At 45.2% G+C, this 23,835-nt stretch overlaps 1 protein-coding gene across 1 annotated transcript; it reads left to right on the top strand.

The window, feature by feature from the left end:
• Positions 1–6,214: 6,214 nt before the first annotated feature.
• Positions 6,215–23,829, top strand: LOC139309282 (zinc-alpha-2-glycoprotein-like). Its single transcript, XM_070933337.1, has 7 exons — positions 6,215–6,272; positions 14,433–14,702; positions 16,041–16,313; positions 18,159–18,467; positions 20,403–20,483; positions 21,805–21,880; positions 23,775–23,829. The coding sequence occupies exons 1-6, from the start codon at positions 6,215–6,217 to the stop codon at positions 21,855–21,857; spliced, it is 1,044 nt and encodes a 347-aa protein (XP_070789438.1). The 3' UTR covers positions 21,858–21,880; positions 23,775–23,829.
• The last annotated feature ends 6 nt before the right edge of the window (positions 23,830–23,835 follow it).

The raw sequence follows: 23,835 nt of genomic DNA, 5'->3' as shown, positions 1-23,835 counted from the left end.
AGAGACGACAGTGTTGTTTCATTGAAGGAGCCCGGAGTGCTCTAAACCTGCCAGATCAAATCAGGTCAGGGCCGGATTTTCCTATAGGCTAACTAGGCTTCAGCCTAGGGCCTCAAGATCAAGAGGGGGCCTCAAGATCAAGAGGGGTCTACATTCAAATTGTTAGCAAAATTAAAATTACACTTTCACTATAGGTGAAAGGGCCTCATAAGTGGAATAGCCTAGGGCCTCTTTTCATCTAAATCCGGCCCTGAATCAGGTGAATACATTATGGAAGTCTGGCTCATTATTCTCACTGTCAGGAAGTTTCTCCTTCGTTCTAGGTTGGAGCTCTCCTTGAGAAGTTATGCAACAAGACCCTATGCAAGATTCAATATTATTCGGGACCCAAACGGAGATCGGAGAAGAAACACCCGAGACGAACCCGGAGCGTGTGCGCGCGTGGGGGGGAAAAACCCTTAACTCAGCCCATCCTGATCGAGGCCGGCAAAGCTCCGAAATGCCCACGACGAACCGGAGCGAGCGAGCTAAAACAAAGAGCAAACGCCGATCTCCGAGCGCCCGTCCGTCTGGCTGCTAAACCGATCTCACGCTCCGCCCTCCCAATCGGATCTCCATCGCCCCGCCCTTTGGAATCTTTCGCCCGTCCCCCCCCCACCCCCCCCCCCCCGAAAAGTCCAGGCGTTGCTCTTGCCCCGCCCTTCTTCTCAGCGCTTTCTATTAATGGGAGGCGGAGTTGCTCTTCACCGGTTCGCCTTTTCAGCAAAAGTGGTTAAATCCAGTGTACAAGGCGGAAGTTGAGGGTTTACCGCTTCAGGAACTCACCATCTGCCCAACGTCTTTTCTTCGCCCATGGATGGATATGTCTCTCTCTCTCCCTCTCCCTCCCTCCCTCCCTCCCTCTCTCTCTCCCTCCCTCCCTCTCTCTCTCTCTCTCTCTCTCTCTCTCTCTCTCTCTCTATATATATATATATATAATCTATCTATCTATCTATCTATCTATCTATCTATCTATCTATCTATCTATCATCTATCTTTATCTATCTCTATCATCTATATCTTTATCTGTCTATCTCTTTATCTATATCTATCTATCTATCTCTATCTAATCTATCTAATCTCTCTCTCTCTCTTTATCTATCTACCTTCCTTTCTTTCTCTTTCCTTTCCTTCCTTCCTTTCTTCCCACCCACCCTTTCTTTCTTTCTTTCTTTCTTTCTTTCTTTCTTTCTTTCTTTCTTTCTTTCTTTCTTTCCTTCCTTCCTTCCTTCCTTCCTTCCTTCCTTCCTTCCTTCCTTCCTTCTTTCTTTCTTTTTCTTTTTCATCTTTCTTTCTTCTCCCTCTCTCCTTTCTTTCTTCCTGTCACTCTAAGCCATTTAGAATATAGAATAACAGAGTTGGAAGGGACCTTGGAGGTCTTCTAGTCCAACCCCCGGCTCAAGCAGGAAACCCTATCTGACCATTTCAGACAAACGCCTTCCTGCCTCCTTTTTCTTTCGGCTTTGCCATCAAAGGGGCCTTAGTCGCTGTCTTCCCGGGGCGAATCCGGAGTCGCTCCAAAGCGAAGACGCTCCATTTGAGGGGTTTAATTGGTTCTCGACCACGCCCAGAATCTGGATGGGCGGGACCAGAAGGAGAGGCCGGCGATGAGCTGGAGGATGCAGGGCAGGGAAGCGGCGGCTTCAGATTTGGTGGTACTTGGCGGCCGCTGACATGGGGAGGGTGCCTTCCTGCCCGGCGCCCCTCTTGCTCTTGGGGGCGAGAGAGCCAGGGAAGCCTCACAGGACTTGCAGTTTGCAGGAGGGAGAGGAAGGTGGGCAGAAACATTTAGGCCGGCAGGTTCGAATCCCTAGTATAGTTCTCCTGCGTGAGCAGGGGGTTAGACTAGATGACCTCCAAGGTCCCTGTTAATGTTAATTCGAAAAACTCCCTCGATGTCTTTGTGCTGGGCTGAGTCCCGTTTAATAACTTTTCCTCCAGTAGGTAATTTATACACTTAACTGCGTCACAATGTTAATAAAGTGACGTTTGAATTTTTTTTGAGAGAGAGAAAAGGAAGAATAATCCGCACACTGTCGAGCGTTCCTCCGTGCCGGTTCTGTCACGTGGCTGTGCCCAAACTCGAGCCTTCCTCCGCCCCCCCTTCCACCCCCAAAATAGAAAAGGGTAAGAAAGTACAAGCAAAAATACATCAAATACATTAAAGCCACCAGAGAAAAGGAAGTGGACCATTGTTAAACGAGAAGTCTCTTTTCCAGAATTTCAGCACCTGGACAGCAACTTTGGATCTCTAAAGGTAAAGGTATGTGCTAGTTATTCCCGACTATAGGGGGCAGTGCTCATCTCCATTTCAAAGCCGAAGAGCCAGCGCTGTCCGAAGACGTCTCCGTGGTCATGTGGCTGGCATGACTCAACACTAAAGGCGCACGGAGCGCTGTTACCTTCCCACCAAAGGTGGTCCCTATTTTTCTACTTGCCTTTTTTTACGTGCTTTCGAACTGCTAGGTTGGCAGAAGCTGGGACAAGCAACGGGAGCTCAACATTTTTATATTGTGGCGACCAAATGTTTCCAAAGGAAAAAATAAAACAAGGAAGTCCTGTTGCCTTTTGGAAAATTGTGTGTGTGTGTGTGTGTGTGTGTGTGTGTGTGTGTGTGTGATTTCACCCAGGGATCCCTGCAACAAAACTAACTTCCCGCTTCTTCTTGGAATCCTTTATCCTTCAAACTCAGTGAAATATCTCTTGGAGTTGCATTTCAAAGGATTCATTTGTAGCTCTCCCTGTTGTCATCCCAATGAGGGGACCTACACATTCAATATTTTTTTTTTTTTTAAAAAAATCAGTGTTAATGCTTCAAATGTAAGGCAGGAATCCTTCTGATTCCTTCTGATGGGAAAGATCTCAATCAGTAACAGAGTTGGAAGGGACCTTGGAGGTCATCTGGTCCAACCCCCTGCTCACGCAAGAGACCTGTACTAGGGATTCGAACCGCCGAACTGCCGACCTTTCTGATCGACAAGCTCAGTGTCTTAGCCACTGAGCCACCTAGTCAGGCAAGTCAGGATTAGGATCAGTCAAAGTGCTTAACAAACTTTTATTGTTGGCAGATGTGGGTCTGTTTCATGCCGTCCGGTGTGAGCTCCGTTCTCTGTTTCTTCTGGCTCCTTGTTCAGCATAGGGCAAGCTTTCTCTACTGTTTCCAATGTGTGAGTCTATCAACAATAGGGGGAGGCGGGCTCAGTTTGCTCCCTTGAAGGCTGATTCACCCTTCCTTGGTTACGAGCCAGGCAACTATGCATGTGACAAGTGAGCAGCCTACCATCACCAGCCAGAGGACAGAGCAACTTAAAGAAGTGTACAAGATCGGAAGATGTAGAGAGACCCTGGACCATAGAATCGCCTGTGGTTCTTATGGGATGACGATGATGATGATGTTATCCATCATCATCCATCATCATTGTCCTATAAGATGGATAACATCATCATCATTACACTATAAGACCCACAGTCCCCTCCAAAACATATACAACAGCAAGAAGCACGATTGATCACTTGGGAAGTCTCAAAGCCCTTCACTGGTGCTCTTTAATAACTTTAGAAGAATCATTCCTCCTGCCCCCCCCCAAAAATCCGGTTCCTTTGCATCATCAGCAAACAGCCAATGGGGCGGGACGAGCAAGGAAAGGGTCAGCCAAAGAACAAAGGCAGGAAGGTGAAAATCCAGGAGCTGAAAAGAAGCACGGAGCTCCTCCCACCGGGGGACTGAGCCCAGTCAGCCTGGATATTTTGGCCCCCCTCTTTTTTTGGGAGGGTGGGGCCTAGGCAAATGTTTGATTTCCCTGCAGTATAAAACACTCCACTGTCTGGCATCTGTGACTCTGCACGCCGGCCCTAATGGGCTTGACAACAGGAGGCACCTTGGTCATCCTGCTGGGGTGCTGTGGCTGTAAGTAGCTAAATCGTAACCGCAATAATAATCATAATATCGTGTCTTGCAAATTGAAGTCAAGTGATTGTGGAGGAAGAAATCAATGGTTGTACCAATAGGAATAGGAGCCCTTGGAGCAATACCCAAGGGGCTGCCTAGATACCAGGGTGGATAAAAATCAATGATTTTTTTTTTAAAATCAAAAAAAAATCAGATTTTTTTTAATTTAAATCGGATTTTTTTTATTTAAATTGGATTTTTTTTTGATTTTTATCAAATTTATTTTATTAAAAAACTTTGGGGGTAAAAATCTATCGTAAGATAGTTTTCTATTTAAGATACATAAATAATTTAGTTTATTCAGCGTGAAATGGAGCTTAGTTATGTAGCACGAGGCTGTATATTCTGCAGCACTGGGACGATCGGTGAGTCAACAGCGGGTCAAAGGAGTAGCAGAGATGACAGTTGCTCTTTAAAAATTACGATTTAAATCGAGTTGATTTAAATCAAGCCTTTTTACTAGTGATTTAAATCATGGTTTAAATTGTGATTTAAATCCACTCGATTTAAAGCAAATCCACCCTGCTTAGATACACTGAAATTTTGAACGCATTAGAGCTGAATAGTCTGACTTTGCAAAACAAATAAATAAATAAAACCTTGGAATTGCTTATATATCCAGACGCTACCTTAACAGCTCTTAGGTCCTTGGTTAGGACTTGAACTGTTAAATTTTTTCCCAGTCTTAGACTGGGAATTGAATCAAAGATTAATAGTAACGAGAACAACAACAATAAGAGTAATAATATTACTATTGGTGTACCTGTAGTTGTGCTGCTGAAGGTCAACAAACAAAGAGACAAAAAAAGGGGGGGGGGTAGTAACTGGGCTGCATGAAGTCTGATGAGATGAGTTGGTTGGGGGCCGGGATGGTTGCCTAGTCCAGCCTGGCATATAGGTATTGAGGACTAGTGTCCTGCGTGGGACTCCTTCTCAGTTTTATTTTATTTTTATTTTATTTTATTTTGAATTTGTATACCGCCCTTCTCCCTGAGGACTCAGGGCGGTGAACAGCCAAGTAAAAACATCAAGTACAAATATTAAAATACAATTAAAAATATATATAAATTTGGCCCCATTAATTAAAAACGATAAACAAAACAATTAAAAACACTTAAAAAAATTAGGCCAGCCCGGCTTGCTGGAAAAGGAAGATTTTAAGGGCACGGCGGAAGGCACCGAGGTCTTGGATTCTCCTTATCTCTGGGGGCAATTGATTCCAGAGGGTAGGTGCCCCCACAGAGAAGGCCCTCCCCCTGGGGGTCACCAGCCTGCACTGTTTGGCTGATGGCACCCCGAGGAGGCCCTCTCTATGGGAGCGCACGGGTCGATGGGAGGTCGTCGGTGGCAGCAGGCGGTCTCGAAGATAGCTAGGCCCTATGCCATGGAGCGCTTTAAAGGTGATAACCAACACCTTGAAGCGCACCCGGAAGACCACCGGGAGCCAGTGCAGCTCACGCAGGAGCGGTGTTACATGGGAGTTGTTGGGAGACTTGCTCAGTGGTGAAATGTAAAATTTGTTACTACCGATTCTGTGGGCATGGCTTGGTGGTGGTGGGTAATGTGACTGGGTGGGCGTGGCCAACTTTTTTTTTTCTTTTAAAAACATTTTCTACAACCTCTTCAGCATTTTTTTTTGCTTTTAAAAGAAAAAAAAGCCTCTGACGATCAGGCAACTCAGCTGGGATCGTCAGAGCCTTTTAAAAGCATTTTTTTTTTTAACATCCTCTTCGGCCAAAGAGGTAATAGAAAAAAATGCTTTTAAAAGGCTCTGAAGATCCCAGCTGAGCCGCGCGATCATCAGAGGTTTTTTTTTTAACTTTTAAAAACATTTTTTCAGCCGAAGTAAAAATGATTTTAAAAGTTAAAAAAAAAAGCCTCTGATGATTGCGCGGTTCAGCTGAGCATGGGGGGGGGGGGGCAGGGATTTTTGCTACCGGTTCTCCGAACCACCTGCCTCCATCACTACCGGATCTGGCGATCCGGTCCGAACCGGGAGCATTTCACCCCTGGACTTGCTCCTGGCCTGATGAAATAGGGAGAAGGAGAGGAGGAGAAACTACCTGTGCGAAATGGAGCAGATGGAGAGAAAGGTTGGAGAAGAAAAACAAAATTAAGTATGTGGAACAGTTATTGGCTAGAGAGGAAGATCATAGAATATGAGAGTTGGAGGTTCTCTAGTCCAACCCCCTGCTCAGTCCGAAGACCCTCTATCATTTCAGACAAATGGCTGCCCACTCTCTTGTGAAAAACCTCCGTGATGGAGCGCCCGCAATTTCTGAAGGTAAGCCGTTCCACAGGTTAATTGTTCTTAACGTTAGGAAATTTCTCTTTAGTTCAGGTTACTTCTCTCCTTGGTTAGTTTCCGTCCATTGCTTCTTGTCTTTTGTTTTGTTTGTTTGTTTTATTAAATTTATATACCGCCCTACTCCCGAAGGACTCAGGGCGGTGAACAGGCACAAAATAAAATACATGAATACAAAAGTTAGAAACTTAATTAAATAATTTAGCCCAAGACAATTAAAAATCCCAATAATTTAAAACAAATTAAAATTCCAATTTAAAAATTTAAAAGAAAGGGGAGAAAATTAGGCCAGTGAACAGGCACAAAATAAAATACATGAATACAAAAGTTAGAAACCAAATTAAATAATTTAGCCCAAGACAATTAAAAATCCCGAAGTGATCCTTCAGGCAAAAAGACAGGGTCATGGGTAGTGGTAGTTCGCGGGTGGCAGGAACCCCGATTGGAAGAAGTGCTCGAGGCCTGGGACGCCAGGTGGATGCCCATTTTAAATGGCATGGATCGGAAACGAGCGGGAAAATTGTGTCAAAAGTGGGCTCTGCTAAGAGATAACACCAGGAGACAAATTTGGCTAAATAAAGGTACTTAAAAGAAAAGGGAAATATATAAATAGGAATGTTGGGGTTTTTGTTTGTTTTGTTTGTTTGTTTTGTTTGTTTGTCTCTCTGTCTTCTATGCAACCACGTGGTATGTTTAAGATTTGTGCCTTCCCTAATTTAACTGAGATTTATGGCGGGAATGATCAGTGTGTGTGTAAATCTCAGAATTCTGCTTTCTTCTCTTTGTCTTCCTTGTTTTTATGTGTGTGTGTCTAAGTCTTTGTGCGCCCTCGAGGTAATTGTAACTGTAAAATGTATCTGATCTCTAGAGACAAGAATTTTAAATTGTTAGAAAAGAAAAAAAAAGTTGAAACAATGAAAAATGGGAGAGAGAGAGGAGAGAAAAAAGAAAGAAAGAAAGAAAGAGCCTTTGCCCTGTATTTGTCTGGCCAACAAAAACAGAGTAAGGAGACATTCTATTTCTGGTTTTTTTTCTCCTTCCCTCTCTGTATCTTAAAGTAACAACTCAAGTTTATGAGGAAACGTTTTAAGTGCATTAACAAGAAAAAAAATCAGTCTTGCATTTACTGTATGTGTTTAAATGGGTTTACCTGTTCATCTCTTTCCTGAAGCATGTGAATCCAGTTTTTCTTATCTGTTGTGTCTCCATTTTGTTGAAACTGCATTATCTGTTTAGTAACTGCAATACTGTTGTGTTGTTTCTTTTCAAACTCTGCCTGTAAGCTATCTACCACCACCACCCCCCATCTCTAATCCTGTTACAATGCCTTTCCTGGGAAGATTACCCACAAAAGAGGGGAGGGGACCCTGTTCTCATGTCTTTCAGCCCTGCACAGATGACTCTGCGACTGTGGAAGCAGAGCACATGGATCCAGATGCTGCCTCCAGAGGAGACCTTCCATCTGTTTGAACCAGGAATTGGGTTTGAATCCAGCCTCCACTGAAAGTCAGCACAGCAACCAGAGTGGAGCAGACCTTCCCAAGCTGACTGACCAGCCTTACCACCAAGCATGCTACCCAGCAGACATGAAAGAAAAGACCCTGAGATGTACAAGTAAAGACCGAAAGACTCTTTTCAATTCCCAGAAGACAGCTGGAAAGACTATGGGGAGGGTGGAAATTCATTGTAAGGTTTTCTTTCTTGTCTCATTTATATTGTAATCAGTTTATTGTAAGAATTGTATTTGGGAGTGGTTGCCATAGCAAGTTATGTACACTTTAGATGTCTGTCTGGTGGGAGAGAAATATGTCCAAAATGTTGGTATTGCCTGTATTGTAAAAGTAGCTGCATACACATGCACACACAGAGAGACACACCATTCAGAATTAGACTGAAACTATTCCCTTCACTTACCTCCACACAAAGCTTCTCCTAGGTTGATTTTTGCTCTGTTGCACTAAAAGCCCAAGGAGTCTTATCTCCCTGCTAATTCCATGGGGGAGGGGGCAATCCCCCTCAGGCAATTCCCTCACTTGAAGAGATAACAAGAAAAGTGATATCCAAAACCCAAGCCCTGACTGTGACTCACAAATAATGCTGCCCAGTTGCCCAGTAAAGAAAGATACGTTGCACTGGTGGTCTCATGAGTAGAAATCCCAGGGCTCATTATGTGTAACACCAAAAAAAAAAAAAAAAAAAGAATGGATATTGTACACTGGCTAACCTCAGTTTGGACTCACAAATCCTGGATGTACTAAAGTAAGAGCTAGGACAGGTTCAGTAACCAACCCTTGGAAATGGGCAGCCTGTAATTTAAAGCACCTTTTACAACTTGTCTTGTCCCAATTGTTAAGTGAATCACTGCAGTTGCTACATTAGTAACACAGTTGTTGACTCTGCCTTCCCCGTTGACTTTACTTGTCACGAGGTCGCAAAAGGGGATCTCGGGACACTGTAACCGTCATAAATATGAGCCCGTTGCCAGTGATCCAAATTTTGACCCCCTGACCATGGGGGTGTTGCAATGGTTAAGTCACACTTTTTCAATGCTGTTGTAACTTTTAGCTTCATTAAATGACTGGTTGTAAGTTTAGGAGTACCTGTACTGTTACTCCAGAGCTGCAAACTTAGATGTAAGATCCGCCTCTCATCAGCTTGACTCACTAGCCAACTGTACAAACCTTTGTTTTGCTGCCTTCTTACAAGGAGCAGCTGTTCAGTGGATAAGCTGAGTATGAGCCGAGGTGGCGCAGTGGTTAGAGTGCAGTTCTGCAGCTACTTCAGCTGACTGCTAGTTCAGCAGATCAGCGGATCAAATCTCACCGGCTCAAGGTTGACTCAGCCTTCCATCCTTCCAAGGTGGGTAAAATGAGGACCCAGATTGTTGGGGGCAATATGCTACTTAGTATACTGTCTTTGGTGTAAGCCGCCCAGAGTCCTCAGAGAGTGGGCAGTATAGAAATATGAATAATAATAATAATAATAATAATAATAATAATAATAATAATAATAATAATAATAAGCGGGTCAATTTCCAAAGTTCTCCTTAAATCCAGAGAATTCTTTTACTTAGAAGGGTTGTGTCTGAGACCCAAATCAGTTGTAGAGTGTCAAGGAATTATGCAGCAGCTGTCCAGATGAAGTTGGAGACATTGACACAAACTTGTAGTGTATTATATATATATGAGGACCTAGATTGTTGGGGGCAATAGGCTGACTCTGTAAACCGCTTAGAGAGGGCTGTAAAAGCACTGTGAAGTGGTATATAAATCTAAGTGCTATTGCTATCTATCTATCATCTATCTGCCGTGGCGCAGTGGTTAGACTGCAGTACTGCAGGCTAATTCTGCCGACTGCCAGGGGTTCGATCCTGACCGGCTGAAGGTTGACTCAGCCTTCCATCCTTCCAAAGTCGGTAAAATGGGGACCCTGATTGTGGGGGGGCAATATGCTGACTCTGTACACCACTTAGAGAGGGCTGTCAAAGCACTGCGAAGTGGTATATAAGTCTAAGTACTATGGCTATATATATATAAAAGAGCCGTGGCAACACAGTGGTTAGATTGCAGTACTGCAGGCTAATTCTGCTGACTTCCAGAGTTCGATCCTGACTGAGGTAGGTAAAATGTGGATCCAGATTGTTGGGGGCAATAATATGCTGACTCTGTAAACCCCTTAGAAGGGGCTGTAAAGCACTGTGAAGCGGTGTATAAATCTAAGTGCTATTGCTATTGCTATCTATCATCTATCTGTGGTGGTGCAGTGGTTAGAATGCAGTACTGCAGGCTAATTCTGCCAACTGCTAGGAGTTCGACCTTGACCGGCTCAAGGTTGACTCAGCCTTCCATCCTTCCAAGGTTGGTAAAATGAGGACCTGATTGTGGGGGGCAATATGCTGACTCTGTACACTTATATGTACTGCTTCACAGTGCTTTACAGCCCCACTTAGAGAGGGCTGCAAAGCACCGTGAAGCGGTACATATAAGTGCTGTTGCTATATAAATATATTTAACATTTACAGCAGTCATTATCATCCAGAAAGGAAAAAAACACACAAAATAGTCAGGAACACAGGAACATCATGAGGTAAATTAAAGCGTATACAGAATACACAGAAGAAAAAAGGTGGGGAAAAAGGGAAACTCCCCCTTTATACTTACAGCGACCAATCACAGTGTAGATTGCCTCATGCATGAGTCAGCACTTTCTAACTAACTAAAGTGCTGGCCTAGTGTACACTTTACAGTTCCAGCTACTAAAGTCAATAGCTCAACGTAGAGTCAATTCACCATTTTTCCCCCACTGGAAGTCTCCTACACAGTGGTGGGTTTCAAATTTTTTTACTACCGGTTCTGTGGGTGTGGCTTGGTGGGCATGGCATGGCTTGGTGGGTGTGGCTTGGTGGCCGTGGCAGGGGAAGGATACTGTAAAGTCTCCATTCTCTCCCCACTCCAGGGGAAGGTTACTGCAAAATCCCCATTTCCTCCCGATCAACTGGGACTCCGGAGGCAGAGAATAGATGGGGGCGGGGCCAGTCAGAGGTGGTATTTACCGGTTTTCTGAACTACTCAAAATTTCTGCTACGGGTTCTCCAGAACTGGTCAGAACCTGCTGAAACCCACCTCTGCTCCCACCCAATAGGAATAGATTGAAGGGCTTCTCTTGGGGGTTCTCTTTTCTTTTCTTTTTTAATCATATTTTTTATTGTACATTTTCCTTCATTTTACATCGCAATTTCAATTTTGCAACAACTTCTCTATACATTTATCACTCTATATATTTTGATTTGCAATTATGTACAATCTAGTACCAATATTGCTTACAATACATATTCTTCTATATACAATACATATTCCTCTATATAGTTTTATACCTATACTAGCTGGATCCCTGTGCTTTGCTACGAAACTATGTGATCGGGCTTGATAAATCGACACTTACAGCTTGAAACCTCCCCTATCCTATCCCCTTCTCTCCCTTAGCCTTGCCCCACAGAAACGTCTCCCTCAGGCTTTCTAGCCCCTTCTCTCCATGAGGCTTGCCCCACAGAAGCCTGTCCTATGCTATCCCATTCTCTCCAGTTATTTTCAAGTTGGGAGGGAGAGTAGAACGTCTAACTAATTAGCATCAGAGCGTGTTATAATAATATAGGAAATTCTAATGCTCTGATGGTCATTTTAAAAAATCCTTTCTAAGTGAGCACCTAGAAGCCAAGAGGAACTAAGTTGTTCTACAGCTCTGGTTCTGTGAAATCTCATTCATCACAGATTTCACAGAACCAGGGCTGTAGAACAACTTAGTTTATGTAGGTAAAACCTGGCTAGAAAGAATATGCACATAAAAGCCTATGAAAAAGGAAAAAAGACATATATATGTCTTTTTTAACCTGAGAAAACATATATATATATATATATATATATATATATATATATATATATATATATATATATATATATATATATATATATATATATATATATCAATTTTCTTACTTCTTCGTAGGGTCTATGTGTGTTTTTCTTCTAGCCAGGTTTTCCCTACGTAGCCAAGGTTTTTTTGTAGCTCCAGCTCAGTAGAATCTCATCTACTCGGTTCTGGGCTTTTTTCTTTTCTAACACCTAGCAAGCTCTCACTGCTAGGTGGGAGACCTAAATAGATCCATTTCTAGCTCGTTAGCTTTCATCAGTAGGCCACACCCATCTCCTCCCTGTAAAGGCATAGTATCAATTTTCTTAAAGCCCAGAACCGAGTAGATGAGATTCTACTGAGCTGGAGCTACAAAAAAACCTTGGCTACGTAGGGAAAACCTGGCTAGAAGAAAAACACACACACATATATATATATATATATATATATATATATATATATATATATATATATATATATATTTGTTTTCTCAGGTTTTCGCAGGTGTTTGTATGTAGGTCTTTGGTTATTCGGGTCTTCTCCCACGTAAAATTGGAAGTGTCTTGGCGACGTTTCGACGAAGTCTCATTCGTCATCTTCAGGCTGGTGTTCTCGGCTTCGTGCTTCCAGGAGCAATGTGAGATCGCAGCTGTCTCTTCCTTTTAACTGCTAGTGGGGGTGTGAGCTGATTGGGTGGGAACTTGGCTGTGTTCTGATTGGGTGGAGGTGTGTTCTGATTGGTTAGGGGCTTGGCTGTGCTCTGATTGGATGGGGGGTTGGTTGTGCTCTGATTGGCTGGGGGTGTGTTCTGTTTGGGTGGGAGCTTGGTTGTGCTCAGCTTAGTCTGAGTTGCAGGGGGATTTGAGCTGGTGAGCTGCGTTGTTGTTGTTTGGCTTCGTGTTTGTGGCCGTGCGAGCTCTTCATGGTGGGTGTCAGTCTGCTTCATGTATGGATTGGAGGGGTTTAAAGTGGCTAATGATGCAGTTGCGGTCTGGCTTCTGGTCCTTGGTCGTGGCTCATTATCAGTGTGGGTTTGAGTCTGCTTTCTGCGTGGATGTGTGGTGGTGACATCCTGTGTGGCTCTTGTGAGTGTGGGTCTGGTGTCATTCGTCGTGTTAGGGACTCGTTTGTCAATAAGGGCGGGTTTCCAAATGGCTGGTAGGCGGGAGGTATCGTCTCGTTTGTTCATGCTGTGTGGGCGTTTTTCTATCTCGATGGCTTCTCTGATTATTCTGTTGTTAAAGTGTTCAGTTTTGGCGATAGTTCTGGTCTTTTTAAAGTCAATATCATGTCCTGTGGCTTTAAGGTGTTGGACCAGGGAAGAAGTTGGTTCCTCTTTTCTGACTGAGTTCTTGTGTTCTTCTATGTGTGCACTTATTTGTCTGTTGGTTTGTCTGATGTATGTGGTGGGGCAGGCGGTGCATGGGATTTCATATACTCCTTGATTTTCTAACTCAATTTTGTCTTTGGGGTTCCTTAGGATGGTGGATATTTTTCGGTTTGTGCAGAATGCTGTCTTGATGTTATTTTGTGGAGGATTTTGCTTATTCTGTCTGTGGTGCCTTTTATGTATGGGAGGAGGGCTTTGCCGTTTTCTTGTTCTCTGTCTTGGATTTTAGTGGGGGTTTCTTTTTGGATTAGGTTGGTGATCTTATTTCTTTGGAATCCATTGGATGTTAGTACGTCAGTGTATAGTTCAGTTTTTAGGTGTTGTTCGTCAGCTAAGCATTTTGTTCTGGAAATGAGTGTCTTGGCTACAGAGTTGATCTGGGCAGGGTGGTGGTGTGAGAGTGCATGCAGATAGTGGTTTGTGTGTGTTTTCTTCTGGTAGATAGTGTGTCCTAGGGAGCCATTGGGTTTTCTGTAGACTAAGACATCCAGGAAGGGAAGTTGGTTGTACAACCAAGCCCCCACCCAAACAGAACACACCCCCAGCCAATCAGAGCACAACCAACCCCCCATCCAATCAGAGCACAGCCAAGCCCCTAACCAATCAGAACACACCTCCACCCAATCAGAACACAGCCAAGTTCCCACCCAATCAGCTCACACCCCCACTAGCAGTTAAAAGGAAGAGACAGCTGCGATCTCACATTGCTCCTGGAAGCACGAAGCCGAGAACACCAGCCTGAAGATGACGAATGAGACTTCATCGAAACGTCACCAAGACACTTCCAATTTTACGTGGGAGAAGACCCGAATAACCAAAGACCTACATATATATATATATATATATATATATATATATATATATATATATATTTCTAACTTATTGATCCTCTTTCATCATCCATTTTCTAACCTTTGCATCTGTTGACTAGCCAATTGTACCATAGTTCCCAAATCAGGTAACACTCCTTTTCTCCTTTGTCTTTAATTTCCATTGTTAACCTGTCCATTTCAGTGCAGTTTAACATTTTCTTTATTACCAGTTCCACTGTGGGTATACTTCCATATTTCCAATTTTGTGCATACGTAATTCTAGCCACTGTTATTACCTGTAACATTAAATATTGAATTCTTTTATTGTATTTCTCCAATAGTAGGCCTAGTAAAAACAGTTCTGGTTTTAGGTCTATTTGTAGTGTTACCATCTCCTCTAACCACTTTTTTATACTTGCCCAATATTTTTTCGCCGATGGACGAATGGGGGGTTTTCTGTGTGACGATGCAATGAGGATGGGCTGGGGCTGCACACTCCTAATTGGACCCTTCTCTCTTCTTCCTTCCCAGGCTCCCTTGCAGATAGGAATACCCTGTGGTATTCCTACCTGCAAGCATCAGAGCCCAACCAGGGGCTGCCCCAGGTCTTCTCCAAGGCTTACCTGGATGACCAACCCATCGCTCGCTATGACAGCCACACCAGGAAGGTGGAGCCTCTGGTGTCCTGGATGGAGAAGGTGGAGAAGGAAGATCCCAACCAATGGAAAGAAGGGAATGAGATGTTGCTGGTCGCTGAGCAAGTCTTCCGAGATGAATTGAGGAGCGTACGGCAAAATGGAGGTTGCTTTGTCTTTTGTTTCTTCCTCCAGTTGACTCTGATTATTCCAAGGGAGAAATGAATGGTGGGGGGGGAGGGAGAAACATATCCCCATCTCACAAGGAAGGGAGAAGTGACCATATAGCCAACCACAGGCTACAAAATGGAGCATTTTTGTTTTTTCCCCCTTTTTTGGCCTCCAGCGCTGAAAGGAGATGGTGGTGAGATGGTTTTCCTCTGCAGGAAAGAAAAACTCCAGATTATTTTCCTTAATCCAAAATACTGGCCGTTGCATGATATGTGGAAAGTTTGGTGTAGGCACTCTTCACTTTTCTCCCTGTTGTAGAACATGGAGGCCAAGAGTTTAAGCCAGGGGTGGGCTGTTGGGGGTTTGCAGGGGTTCGGGAGAACCTCTAGCTAAGATTCTGTGCAGTTCGGATAACCCCCAAATCCCATTCCTGGCTGACCCCCGCCCCTCCCAGGAGTCCCCATGGGGCCTGTTTTGGATGCAGGTAAGTGCAGGGCCCGTATGGAGGCTCGGGGAGGGTGAAAAATGGACCTACTGGAAGTTTCCCGCCTCCAGAGGGCCTCTGGAGCCTGGGGAGGCTGTTTTTGCCCTCCAGGAGGCTCGAGGAAAGCCTCTGAAGTCCAGGGAGGGCAAAAATGCCCCCACTCCATGTGCAGGATGCCAACTAGGCCACGCCCACAATGGCCATGCCCACCATGGCGACGCCCACCCAGCAACCAGACAGAGACCCCTTGCTAAAATTTTTGAAGCCCACCCCTGGTTTAAGGTTCCTTCTGCTGAAGGGATGGAGTGTGGAGGAGGAAAGAATCGGACTGAGACCCTATAACAGTGATAGCTAACCTTTTTGCCATCGTGTGCCAAAAGCGTGGGGAACATGGGGGGGGGGGGTGTCACGCACATGCTTGCCCACACTCATATTTCAATGCTCCCTCACCCTGCACCCCCGTGCATGCACACGTGACCCCCAACACTCCCCACACTTTTGGCATGAAATGGTACGGTGGGCCCAGTAGGCCCATTTTCTGCCCTCCCCAGGCTCCAGAAGCTTTCTAGGAGTCTGGGGAGGGCAAAAATGGCTTTCCCTACCCCCCAGGAGGCTGGAAATGGCCCATTTCCTGACTTCCGGTGGGACTAGAAGGCCCAAAAATCAGCTGGTCGGTGCACGCATGTGCGCTGGAGCTCAGCTAGGGCAACGCTCGTGTGCCCACATATATGGCTTTGCATACCACCTGTGGCACGTGTGCCATAGGTTCGCCATCACGGCTCTATAATAAGCTTTTTTTGGGGGTGGGGGGCTTGGGGAGGAATCTGGTCCTTCTGTTCTCTCTTTTAGGGCTTCACACCTGGCAGGCGATTTTGGGCTGTGAGCTCAGGGAAGACGGAAGAAAAGAAGGGTTTTTGCACTATGGCTACAACGGAATGGACTTCATCAGCTTCGACAAGGAGACCCTCAGATGGGTGACTGCTCAGCCCCAGGCCCAGAAGGTCAAGGAGAAGTGGGAGGATGACCCAGGGTGGTCCCAGAGAAACAAAATCTACTTGGAGACCTGTAGTGAGCAGTTGCAGAGTTACTTGTCCTACAGTAAGGAAGCTCTGCAAAGCATAGGTAAGCACAGGGAAATAGAGCTACATAATTTTCTTGGCTGGATTTTTGAATGCTGCTGGTGGGATGGGAGGAGGTCTGTAGTCCCCCTTGAGAGGAAAAATCATTCTTGCATGGAAGGAAACCTTGTGTAGAAGGTACGTATTGATTTAGAATAGAATAGAATAGAATAGAATAGAATAGAATAGAATAGAATAGAATAGAATAGAATAGAATAGAATAGAATAGAATAGAATAGAATAGAATAGAATAACAGAGTTGGAAGGGACCTTGGAGATCTTATAGTCCAACCCCCTGCTTAGGCAGGAAACTCTACACCACTTCAGACAAATGGTTATGCAACATCTTAAAAACTTCCAGTGTTGGAGCATTCACAACTTCTGGAGGCAATTTATTTTATTTAGCATATGGCATCTACCAAGGTCATGCAATCACTGATAATGCAACACTAATAGGGTAGAAGGTAAGGAAGGTAACATTTATTTATTTATTATTTAAATTTTTATACCACCCTTCTCCCGAGGGACTCAGGGTGGTGCAGAGCCACAATAAAACACGTATATCCATAAAATTTAAAAAACAGTTCAAAACATATTAAATAATTTGGCCCTATATTAAAAACTAAAACACCCATTAAAATCCGTTCTGAAGCCAGCCCAGCCTGTTGAAACAGTAAAGTCTTAAGGGCCTGGTGAAAGGTACGTAGGTCAGGGATCATACGAATCTCCGGGGGCAGTTCATTCCAGAGGGCAGGTGCCCCCACAGAGAAGGCTCTCCCCCTGGGGGTCGCCAGTCGACATTGTTTGACCGACGGCACCCTGAGGAGTCCCTCTCTGTGGGAGCATATTGGCCAATGGGAGGCTATCGGTGGCAGCAGGCGATCTCGTAAGTACCCAGGTCCTAAGCCATGGAGCGTTTTAAAGATGGTAACCAGCACCTTGAATCGCACCCGGAAGACCACCGGGAGCCAGTGCAGCTCGCGCAGGAGTGGTGTTACATGGGTGCGCCGTGTCGCTCCCATAATCACCCGTGCAGCTGCATTCTGGACCAGTTGGAGCCTCTGAGTGCTCTTCAAGGGGAGCCCCATGTAGAGAGCATTACAGTAGTCCAGACGGGAAGTGACGAGGGCATGAGTGACTGTGCTCAAGGCGTCCCGGTCCAGAAAGGGATGCAACTGGTGAATCAGGCGAACCTGATAAAAAGCCCCCACAGCCACAGCCGTCACATGATCTTCTAAAGACAGCCGTGCATCCAGAAGGACGCCCAAGTTGTGAACCCTCTCTGAGGGGGACAAATCTCACCCCCAATAGTCAGCGATGGAGCCAGCTGGCTATACCAGGACGCCGGAAACCACAGCCACTTGGTTTTGGAGGGTTGAGTCTGAGCTTGTTTCTTCCCATCCAGATCCGCATGGCTTCCAGGTACCAGGACATCACGTCAAGGGCATCATTGGGGTGGTCCCGGGTGGAGATGTACAGCAACATTGACGGACATATGCATGATCCTTGGATAACAAAAAGTGAAACATACCTCAAGTCTACAACAGACTGATTATACTTTGAAGGAACTTGGACATAAGACGGAAAAGGGTACACAGTATATCAGATTACACTATTATAGCCAATTTCAGGAAAAGTAGTTTTAGCCTTTCTGTGTCATTGATTTTCTGGCCTGGTCTACCTAGCAGGACTGACACTTATGGAACATCAAGGTCCACCTCTTGAGGATCACACAGATTCAAGAAAGAAGGGGTTGCAGGGAGGCAATGTTGTGAGTTTCTTCCAGATGTTGCATTGTCTTGGTATTTGTGGAGAGATACTGTGAGGTGTGCTGTTGCTGTTTTTGCAGAGCCCCCAGTGGGGAAGGTGACACACATGGCTGCCAGTGACAAGGTGGAGATCCTCATCTGCCAGGCCTATGGCTTCTATCCCAAGGAGATCCAGGCCATCTGGAAGAGGGGTGAAGAGGATTGCAAGTACGAGACCATCCCTAGGAATGTGGCCCCCAACTCGGATGGGACCTATTATGTCTGGCTCAGCATTGAGATTGACCCCAAGGAGAGGGACCTCTTCAGTTGCCACATACAGCATGAAAGCTTACAGGAACCCCTGGTCTTGGCCTGGAAGGAGGACCCTGATGAGAAACTACAAGACTGGGGTAGGTAAAGAAGAATTTTCACCCATGGTGAAAAGAACGAATAATAATAATAATCTGATGGACCATCCCGGGTCTTGGCAGGCAGTGTAGGAAACATCCCTGTCTCACATAGAACATTCTAGGCTTGTGACGTCCTTGGTCTTGGCTTGGATGAAGGAACCTGGTGATGTTGTGGCCCACCAGTGGCCAGCAGAGCTGGCAGCAGATTCGGACAGTGAGAAGGTTGAGGAGGAACATGGGCCAGTCCTGAAATCTGGGGAAGGCTCTGATGAGGATGCTGCGTTGGAGGCAGAGAAGGGGCCAGAGCGGTATGCCAGTTATCAGCTGCCTTCGGAGTCAGACATCAGTGAGGCAAACAAACGGCTGGAGCCTGTTCCCAGGGTACACATGAGCAGTTGCCAGACGAAGGGAACAGCTAAAGAACAAGGGTCGACTCAGGAGTAAGGCCACAGGTGGACGATGAATGACTCCTCCCAGAGGGAATAAAAGAGGAGCAAAAGTGGAGTGCAGTTTGCAGGAGACAATTAGTTCGCTTAATTGGTTCGTGACTCCTTGCCAAGTTTTGAAGATATTGGCCTGGCAGCTCCCCAAGCCAGATAAGGTCTGTGACTATAAATTCACCCTTGAAAGACTCTGCTGGACGTGAATGAGAAGAATTCACAGTAACTTATTAAAATGGGTTTTTTGTTGGGACAAGGAGTCTGCTTCGTGGTTTGGGGAAGCCTAGGTCAGAACAGGTGAGAGATTGAGGGACTGGGCAATTAGAAAGGGAACTTCACCCTTGGTGCAAAGACAGTACAATTAGCTCACCAGGTGTAATTGTCCCCACCCTCAACCTCAACCTATTTGTGTCTGACGGTGTATTGAACCACAACAGTGGTGAAATGTAAAATTTGTTACTACTAGTTATGTGGGCATGGCTTAGTGGTGGAGGGTAATGTGACTGGGTGGGCGTGACCAACTTTTTTTTTTTTTAACTTTTAAAAGCATTTTTTCTACAACCTTAAGAGGTTGCAGAAAAAAATGCTTTTAGAAGCCTCTGACGATCAGGCAACTCAGCTGGGATCGCCAGAGGCTTTTAAAGGCATTTTTTTTCCCGACAACCTCTTCGGCTGCGGTGCATTGTTCGGAGAACCGGTAGCAAAAATCCCTGCCCACCTCCCCATGCCCAGCTGAGCCACGCGATCATCAGAGGCTGTTTTTTAAACTTTTAAAAGCATTTTTTCGGCCGAAGAGGTTGCAGGAAAAAATGCTTTTAAAAGTAAAAAAAACAGCCTCTGATGATCGCGCGGCTCAGCTGGGCATGGGGAGGTGGGCAGGGATTTTTGCTACCGGTTCTCCGAACCACGCACCGCCATCGCTACCGGATCAGGCGATCCGGTCCGAACCAGGAGCATTTCACCCCTGAACCACAAACTATGCAATCACATGTCGTCTTAGCCATAGAACTTTACCCCTGTAGGTAATTCGTGCTTTTGTGTCGTGTGAATGAAGAAAAGATGATTCCATCATCTTAACCCTTGCTTAAATGCGCTAGAGCAGAGGTCTTCAAACGTGACAGCTTTAAGACTTATGGACTTCAAGTCCCAGAATTCTCCAGCCAGCTATGCTATGCTGGCTGGAGAATTCTGGGAGTTGAAGTCCACAAGTCTTAAAGCTGCCACGTTTGAAGACCTCTGCGCTAGAGGGTGGCAGAGAGGGAAAGGCACACCTATGTTCAAGGCCAGGCATGGTTGTGGTTTCCACAGTTGTGATCCTAGGAGCAATGGGTCCCTCTTTGGCAGACGTAAAGCTACTAGGGAGAAATTCATGACAGTTGCTTGGCAGTGAGCACCCTCTGGGTGTGCCAGGTACCAAAACTAGTGCCCAGTCTCTGTCCTTGAGCTGAGGATCTTGGTAGCAACAATTGCCCTGAAGACTTTATTCTACTTTTAGCCAACAGGAGGCTCCATGTAGGACTCATCTTGGTGGCTGTGACTGTCTTCATTCTTCTGGCATCTGGGATGATCTGGATGAGTAAGGAAATATCTTTGTAATCTTGTTCCTCCTGTTTCCCTCAATTCCCACCGGGAGGGTCTTGGGGAGATGGATCTGCTTTCATCCCACCCCTTCCGGACAATTTCCAAACAAGCTGATCTGAAATCTTGCCCCACATTCTTCTCAGCCTCTACTTCCATTTGCATGTGAACCCGCATGAGTTTTCTGCTCGTGTTATGGTGCTTCCATCCTCAACCCCAAGATGCAAACTCTCTGCCTTCATGATACAATTAGAATATTTGGAACGAGTTTTGGGTGTGCTCATAAAAATGATTGCTAGAGAGGGGCTTACATGTTTGTTAAGTACCTGCCCACGGGGCCAGTATAACCAACTATAAAACTAGAATTTATTTGCTTATTTGTTTATATATGTATGTATGTATCAGTGGTGGGTTCCTCCTGGTTCGGTCTGGTTCGGCCGAGCCAGTAGCGGTGACGATATGACGTCACTGAACCGGTTCTCCCCCCCGCCCTCCCACCCCCCACGCCCCCATGTTATTCTTACCTTTTATTTGGTCCCACCCCCAATCTATTGCTGCCTCCTGAGTCCCAGCTGATGACTAGAGGCAAAAAAATTGTTTAAACTCTTGCCGTGGGGCTTCAAAGGGCCGTCCTACAGCTGATCAGTGTTAAAAGCAAACAAATGAGTCGGGTCGTAAGTGCGAGGACTGGTCGTAAGTGTGAGGACCTTCCAGAAATGACTCTGACCAGCTAGCCACGACCACCTAGTCACATGCCCTCCAAGCCACACTCACAAAATAAGCCACGCCCACAGAACTGGTAGTAAAAAAATTTAGAACCCACCCCTGGTATGTATGTATGTATGTATGTATGTATGTATGTATGTATGTATGTATCAATGGTGGGTTTCAAAATTTTTTACTACCGGTTCTGTGGGTGTGGCTTGGTGGGCATGGCAGTAAAAATACTGTAAAATCTCCATTCCCATCCCACTCCAGGGGAAGGTTACTGCAAAATCCCCATCAGCTGGGAATTGGGAAGCAGAGAATAGATGTGGGCGGGACCAGTCAGAATGTTTACTACCCGTTCTCTGAATTACTCAAAATTTCTGCTACCAGTTCTTCAGAACTGGTCAGAACCTGCGGAAACCTACCTCTGGTATGTATTATTTACAAACCATACACTTCCCTCATAGATTGACTCTGGGAGATGGTGCACAAATAGTTGTAAACCTGTAAACACTATATATAAATATTGCATATTGTGATGCAGAAATCAGGTTCTTTGCATGACAGTCAACTAATTCGCTCTTGTTTAAGTTTGAAATATTAAAATTAAGAATGCAGGGTCAAGTCGAGGAGCCAGTTCGTGGAAGGTCCCGAAGATATGTGAGCATCACCCTGGTTTTACACAAGGTGGGTATATTGGGTCTCACGTATTTATTCCCTCAATTTATGTGCATTCTCCCAATTTCAGTAACCAAAACCACATTCATAAGACTTCCCAGGGTCACATCATGTAGCCCCAAAGAACCCAGGGGACAAATCCAGCACAAATCCCATATGAATTCTATCTATACTCCAACTTTCTATGTTTGGGGAGTAGAAGCGTGGTGACTCGGTGGCTTAATAACACTGGAGATGGTCTTTGTTTGAGTCCTAGCACTGCATAGCAGGGTGAACTCCCATTATTCACCTTAGCTTCTGCCCACCTAGCAATTTGAAAGCATGTTCTATGCGAGTAGATAAATAGGTACCACTTCAGTGGGGAGTTGAGCCAGTGCTTCATCATGTCATCAGCGCTTCATCAGCATTCACCCAGGTACCTTCGAGACCGTCTTCTGCCACCAATAGCCTCCCACCGACCAGTCCGTTCCCACAGAGAGGGTCTCCTCAGGGTGCCATCGGCCAAGTTATGTTGGCTGGTGACACCCAGGGGGAGGGCCTTCTCTGTGGGAGCCCCAGCCCTGTGGAATGAACTGCCCCCGGAAATACGTAAGATCTCCGACCTCCAGGTATTTCGCTGTGCACTGAAGACCCTGTTGTTCCGCCAGGCCGGGCTATCAACATAATAATTTTAAATTGGGGTATTTTAAATTTCTGGGGTTTTAAATTGAGCCGAATTTATTTAATAATTTAAAATTTTTAATTGATGTTTGTCTTGTGTTTTTAAATAGGCTGTACACCGCCCTGAGTCCTTCGGGAGAAGGGCGGTATAGAAATAAAATTATACTTATTATACTTATGTGTATAGTTAAAATCCCCCCTGGCCCTGAACCTTCCCAGTTGCGATTCCCATTTGTAAGGTGGCTTTGGTGAAAGGTGAGGGCCGCGGATGATACTGCAAGAAAGCTGCTCATCTTCCTTTCTGGTGTGGAGTTAGGTCGCCCTCCTGTGGTGCACCTTGGGAAGTACCCGAGTGTGAACCAAACACAGGCAGTCAAAACTACTACTCTGCATCAGCAGTGCAGTCTTCTGGCTAATGTAACATTGACGTATGCTAAATAAATAAATAAATAACATGTTTGGGGAAAGGAAAAACAATTTACAAGAAGGATTAGAATCTCGGATGAACCCCAAGGAGAGAAAAACCTCTGAATCCTCGAACTTGCTGTTCAGTTGAGTGCCTGAGGATTTCCAGCAATAGCACCAGGGGTGAAATGCTCCCGGTTCGGACCGGATCACCCAATTCGGTAGCGATGGAGGCAGGTGGTTCGTAGAACCGGTAGCAAAAATCCCTGCCCCCCCATGCCCAGCTGAGCCGCCCAATCATCAAAGGCTTTTTTTTACTTTTAAAAGCATTTTTTCTACAGCCTCTTCGGCCGAAAAAATGCTTTTAAAAGTTTTTTTTAAAAAAAAGCCTCTGATGATCGTGCGGCTCAGCTGGGATTGTCAAAGGCTTTTAAAAGAAAAAAACCCTTTTTTTCTTTTAAATGCCTCTGATGATCCCAGCTGAGTTGCCTGATCGGCAGAGGCTTTTTTAAAAGCCCAGCAACTCAGCTGGGATCGTCAGAGCCTTTTGAAAGCATTTTTTAAAAACCTCTTCACCGAAGAGGTTGTAGAAAAAATGGTTTTAAAAGTAAAAAAAAAAAAATTGGCCACGCCCACCCAGTCACATTACCCCACCACCACCAAGCCACGCCCACAGAACCAGTAGTAACAAATTTTAGATTTCACCACTGAATAGCACTTGTACTCCAGGCCTATTTGCATTAAAAAAAAATTGAAATTGCCTTCCCTGATACAAAAGGGCGGTATCTGGAGGTGTCTTCCAGCACTGATCCCCCCACCCCCCATTCTATCCCTGCAGGACATCAAAAAAAGGAGAGCGAGGACAACTAAAGAGCATCCAAAAATCTTCGCCGCTTTGG

This window comes from Pituophis catenifer, unplaced genomic scaffold, assembly GCF_029215685.1.
Source record: "Pituophis catenifer annectens isolate HBS135680 unplaced genomic scaffold, rPitCat1.0.hap2 SCAF_2, whole genome shotgun sequence".
In the NCBI taxonomy this organism is placed as follows: Eukaryota; Metazoa; Chordata; class Lepidosauria; order Squamata; family Colubridae; genus Pituophis; species Pituophis catenifer.
Note: the sequence above shows the minus strand (reverse complement) of the source record. Positions and strands in the feature narration are given on the sequence as shown.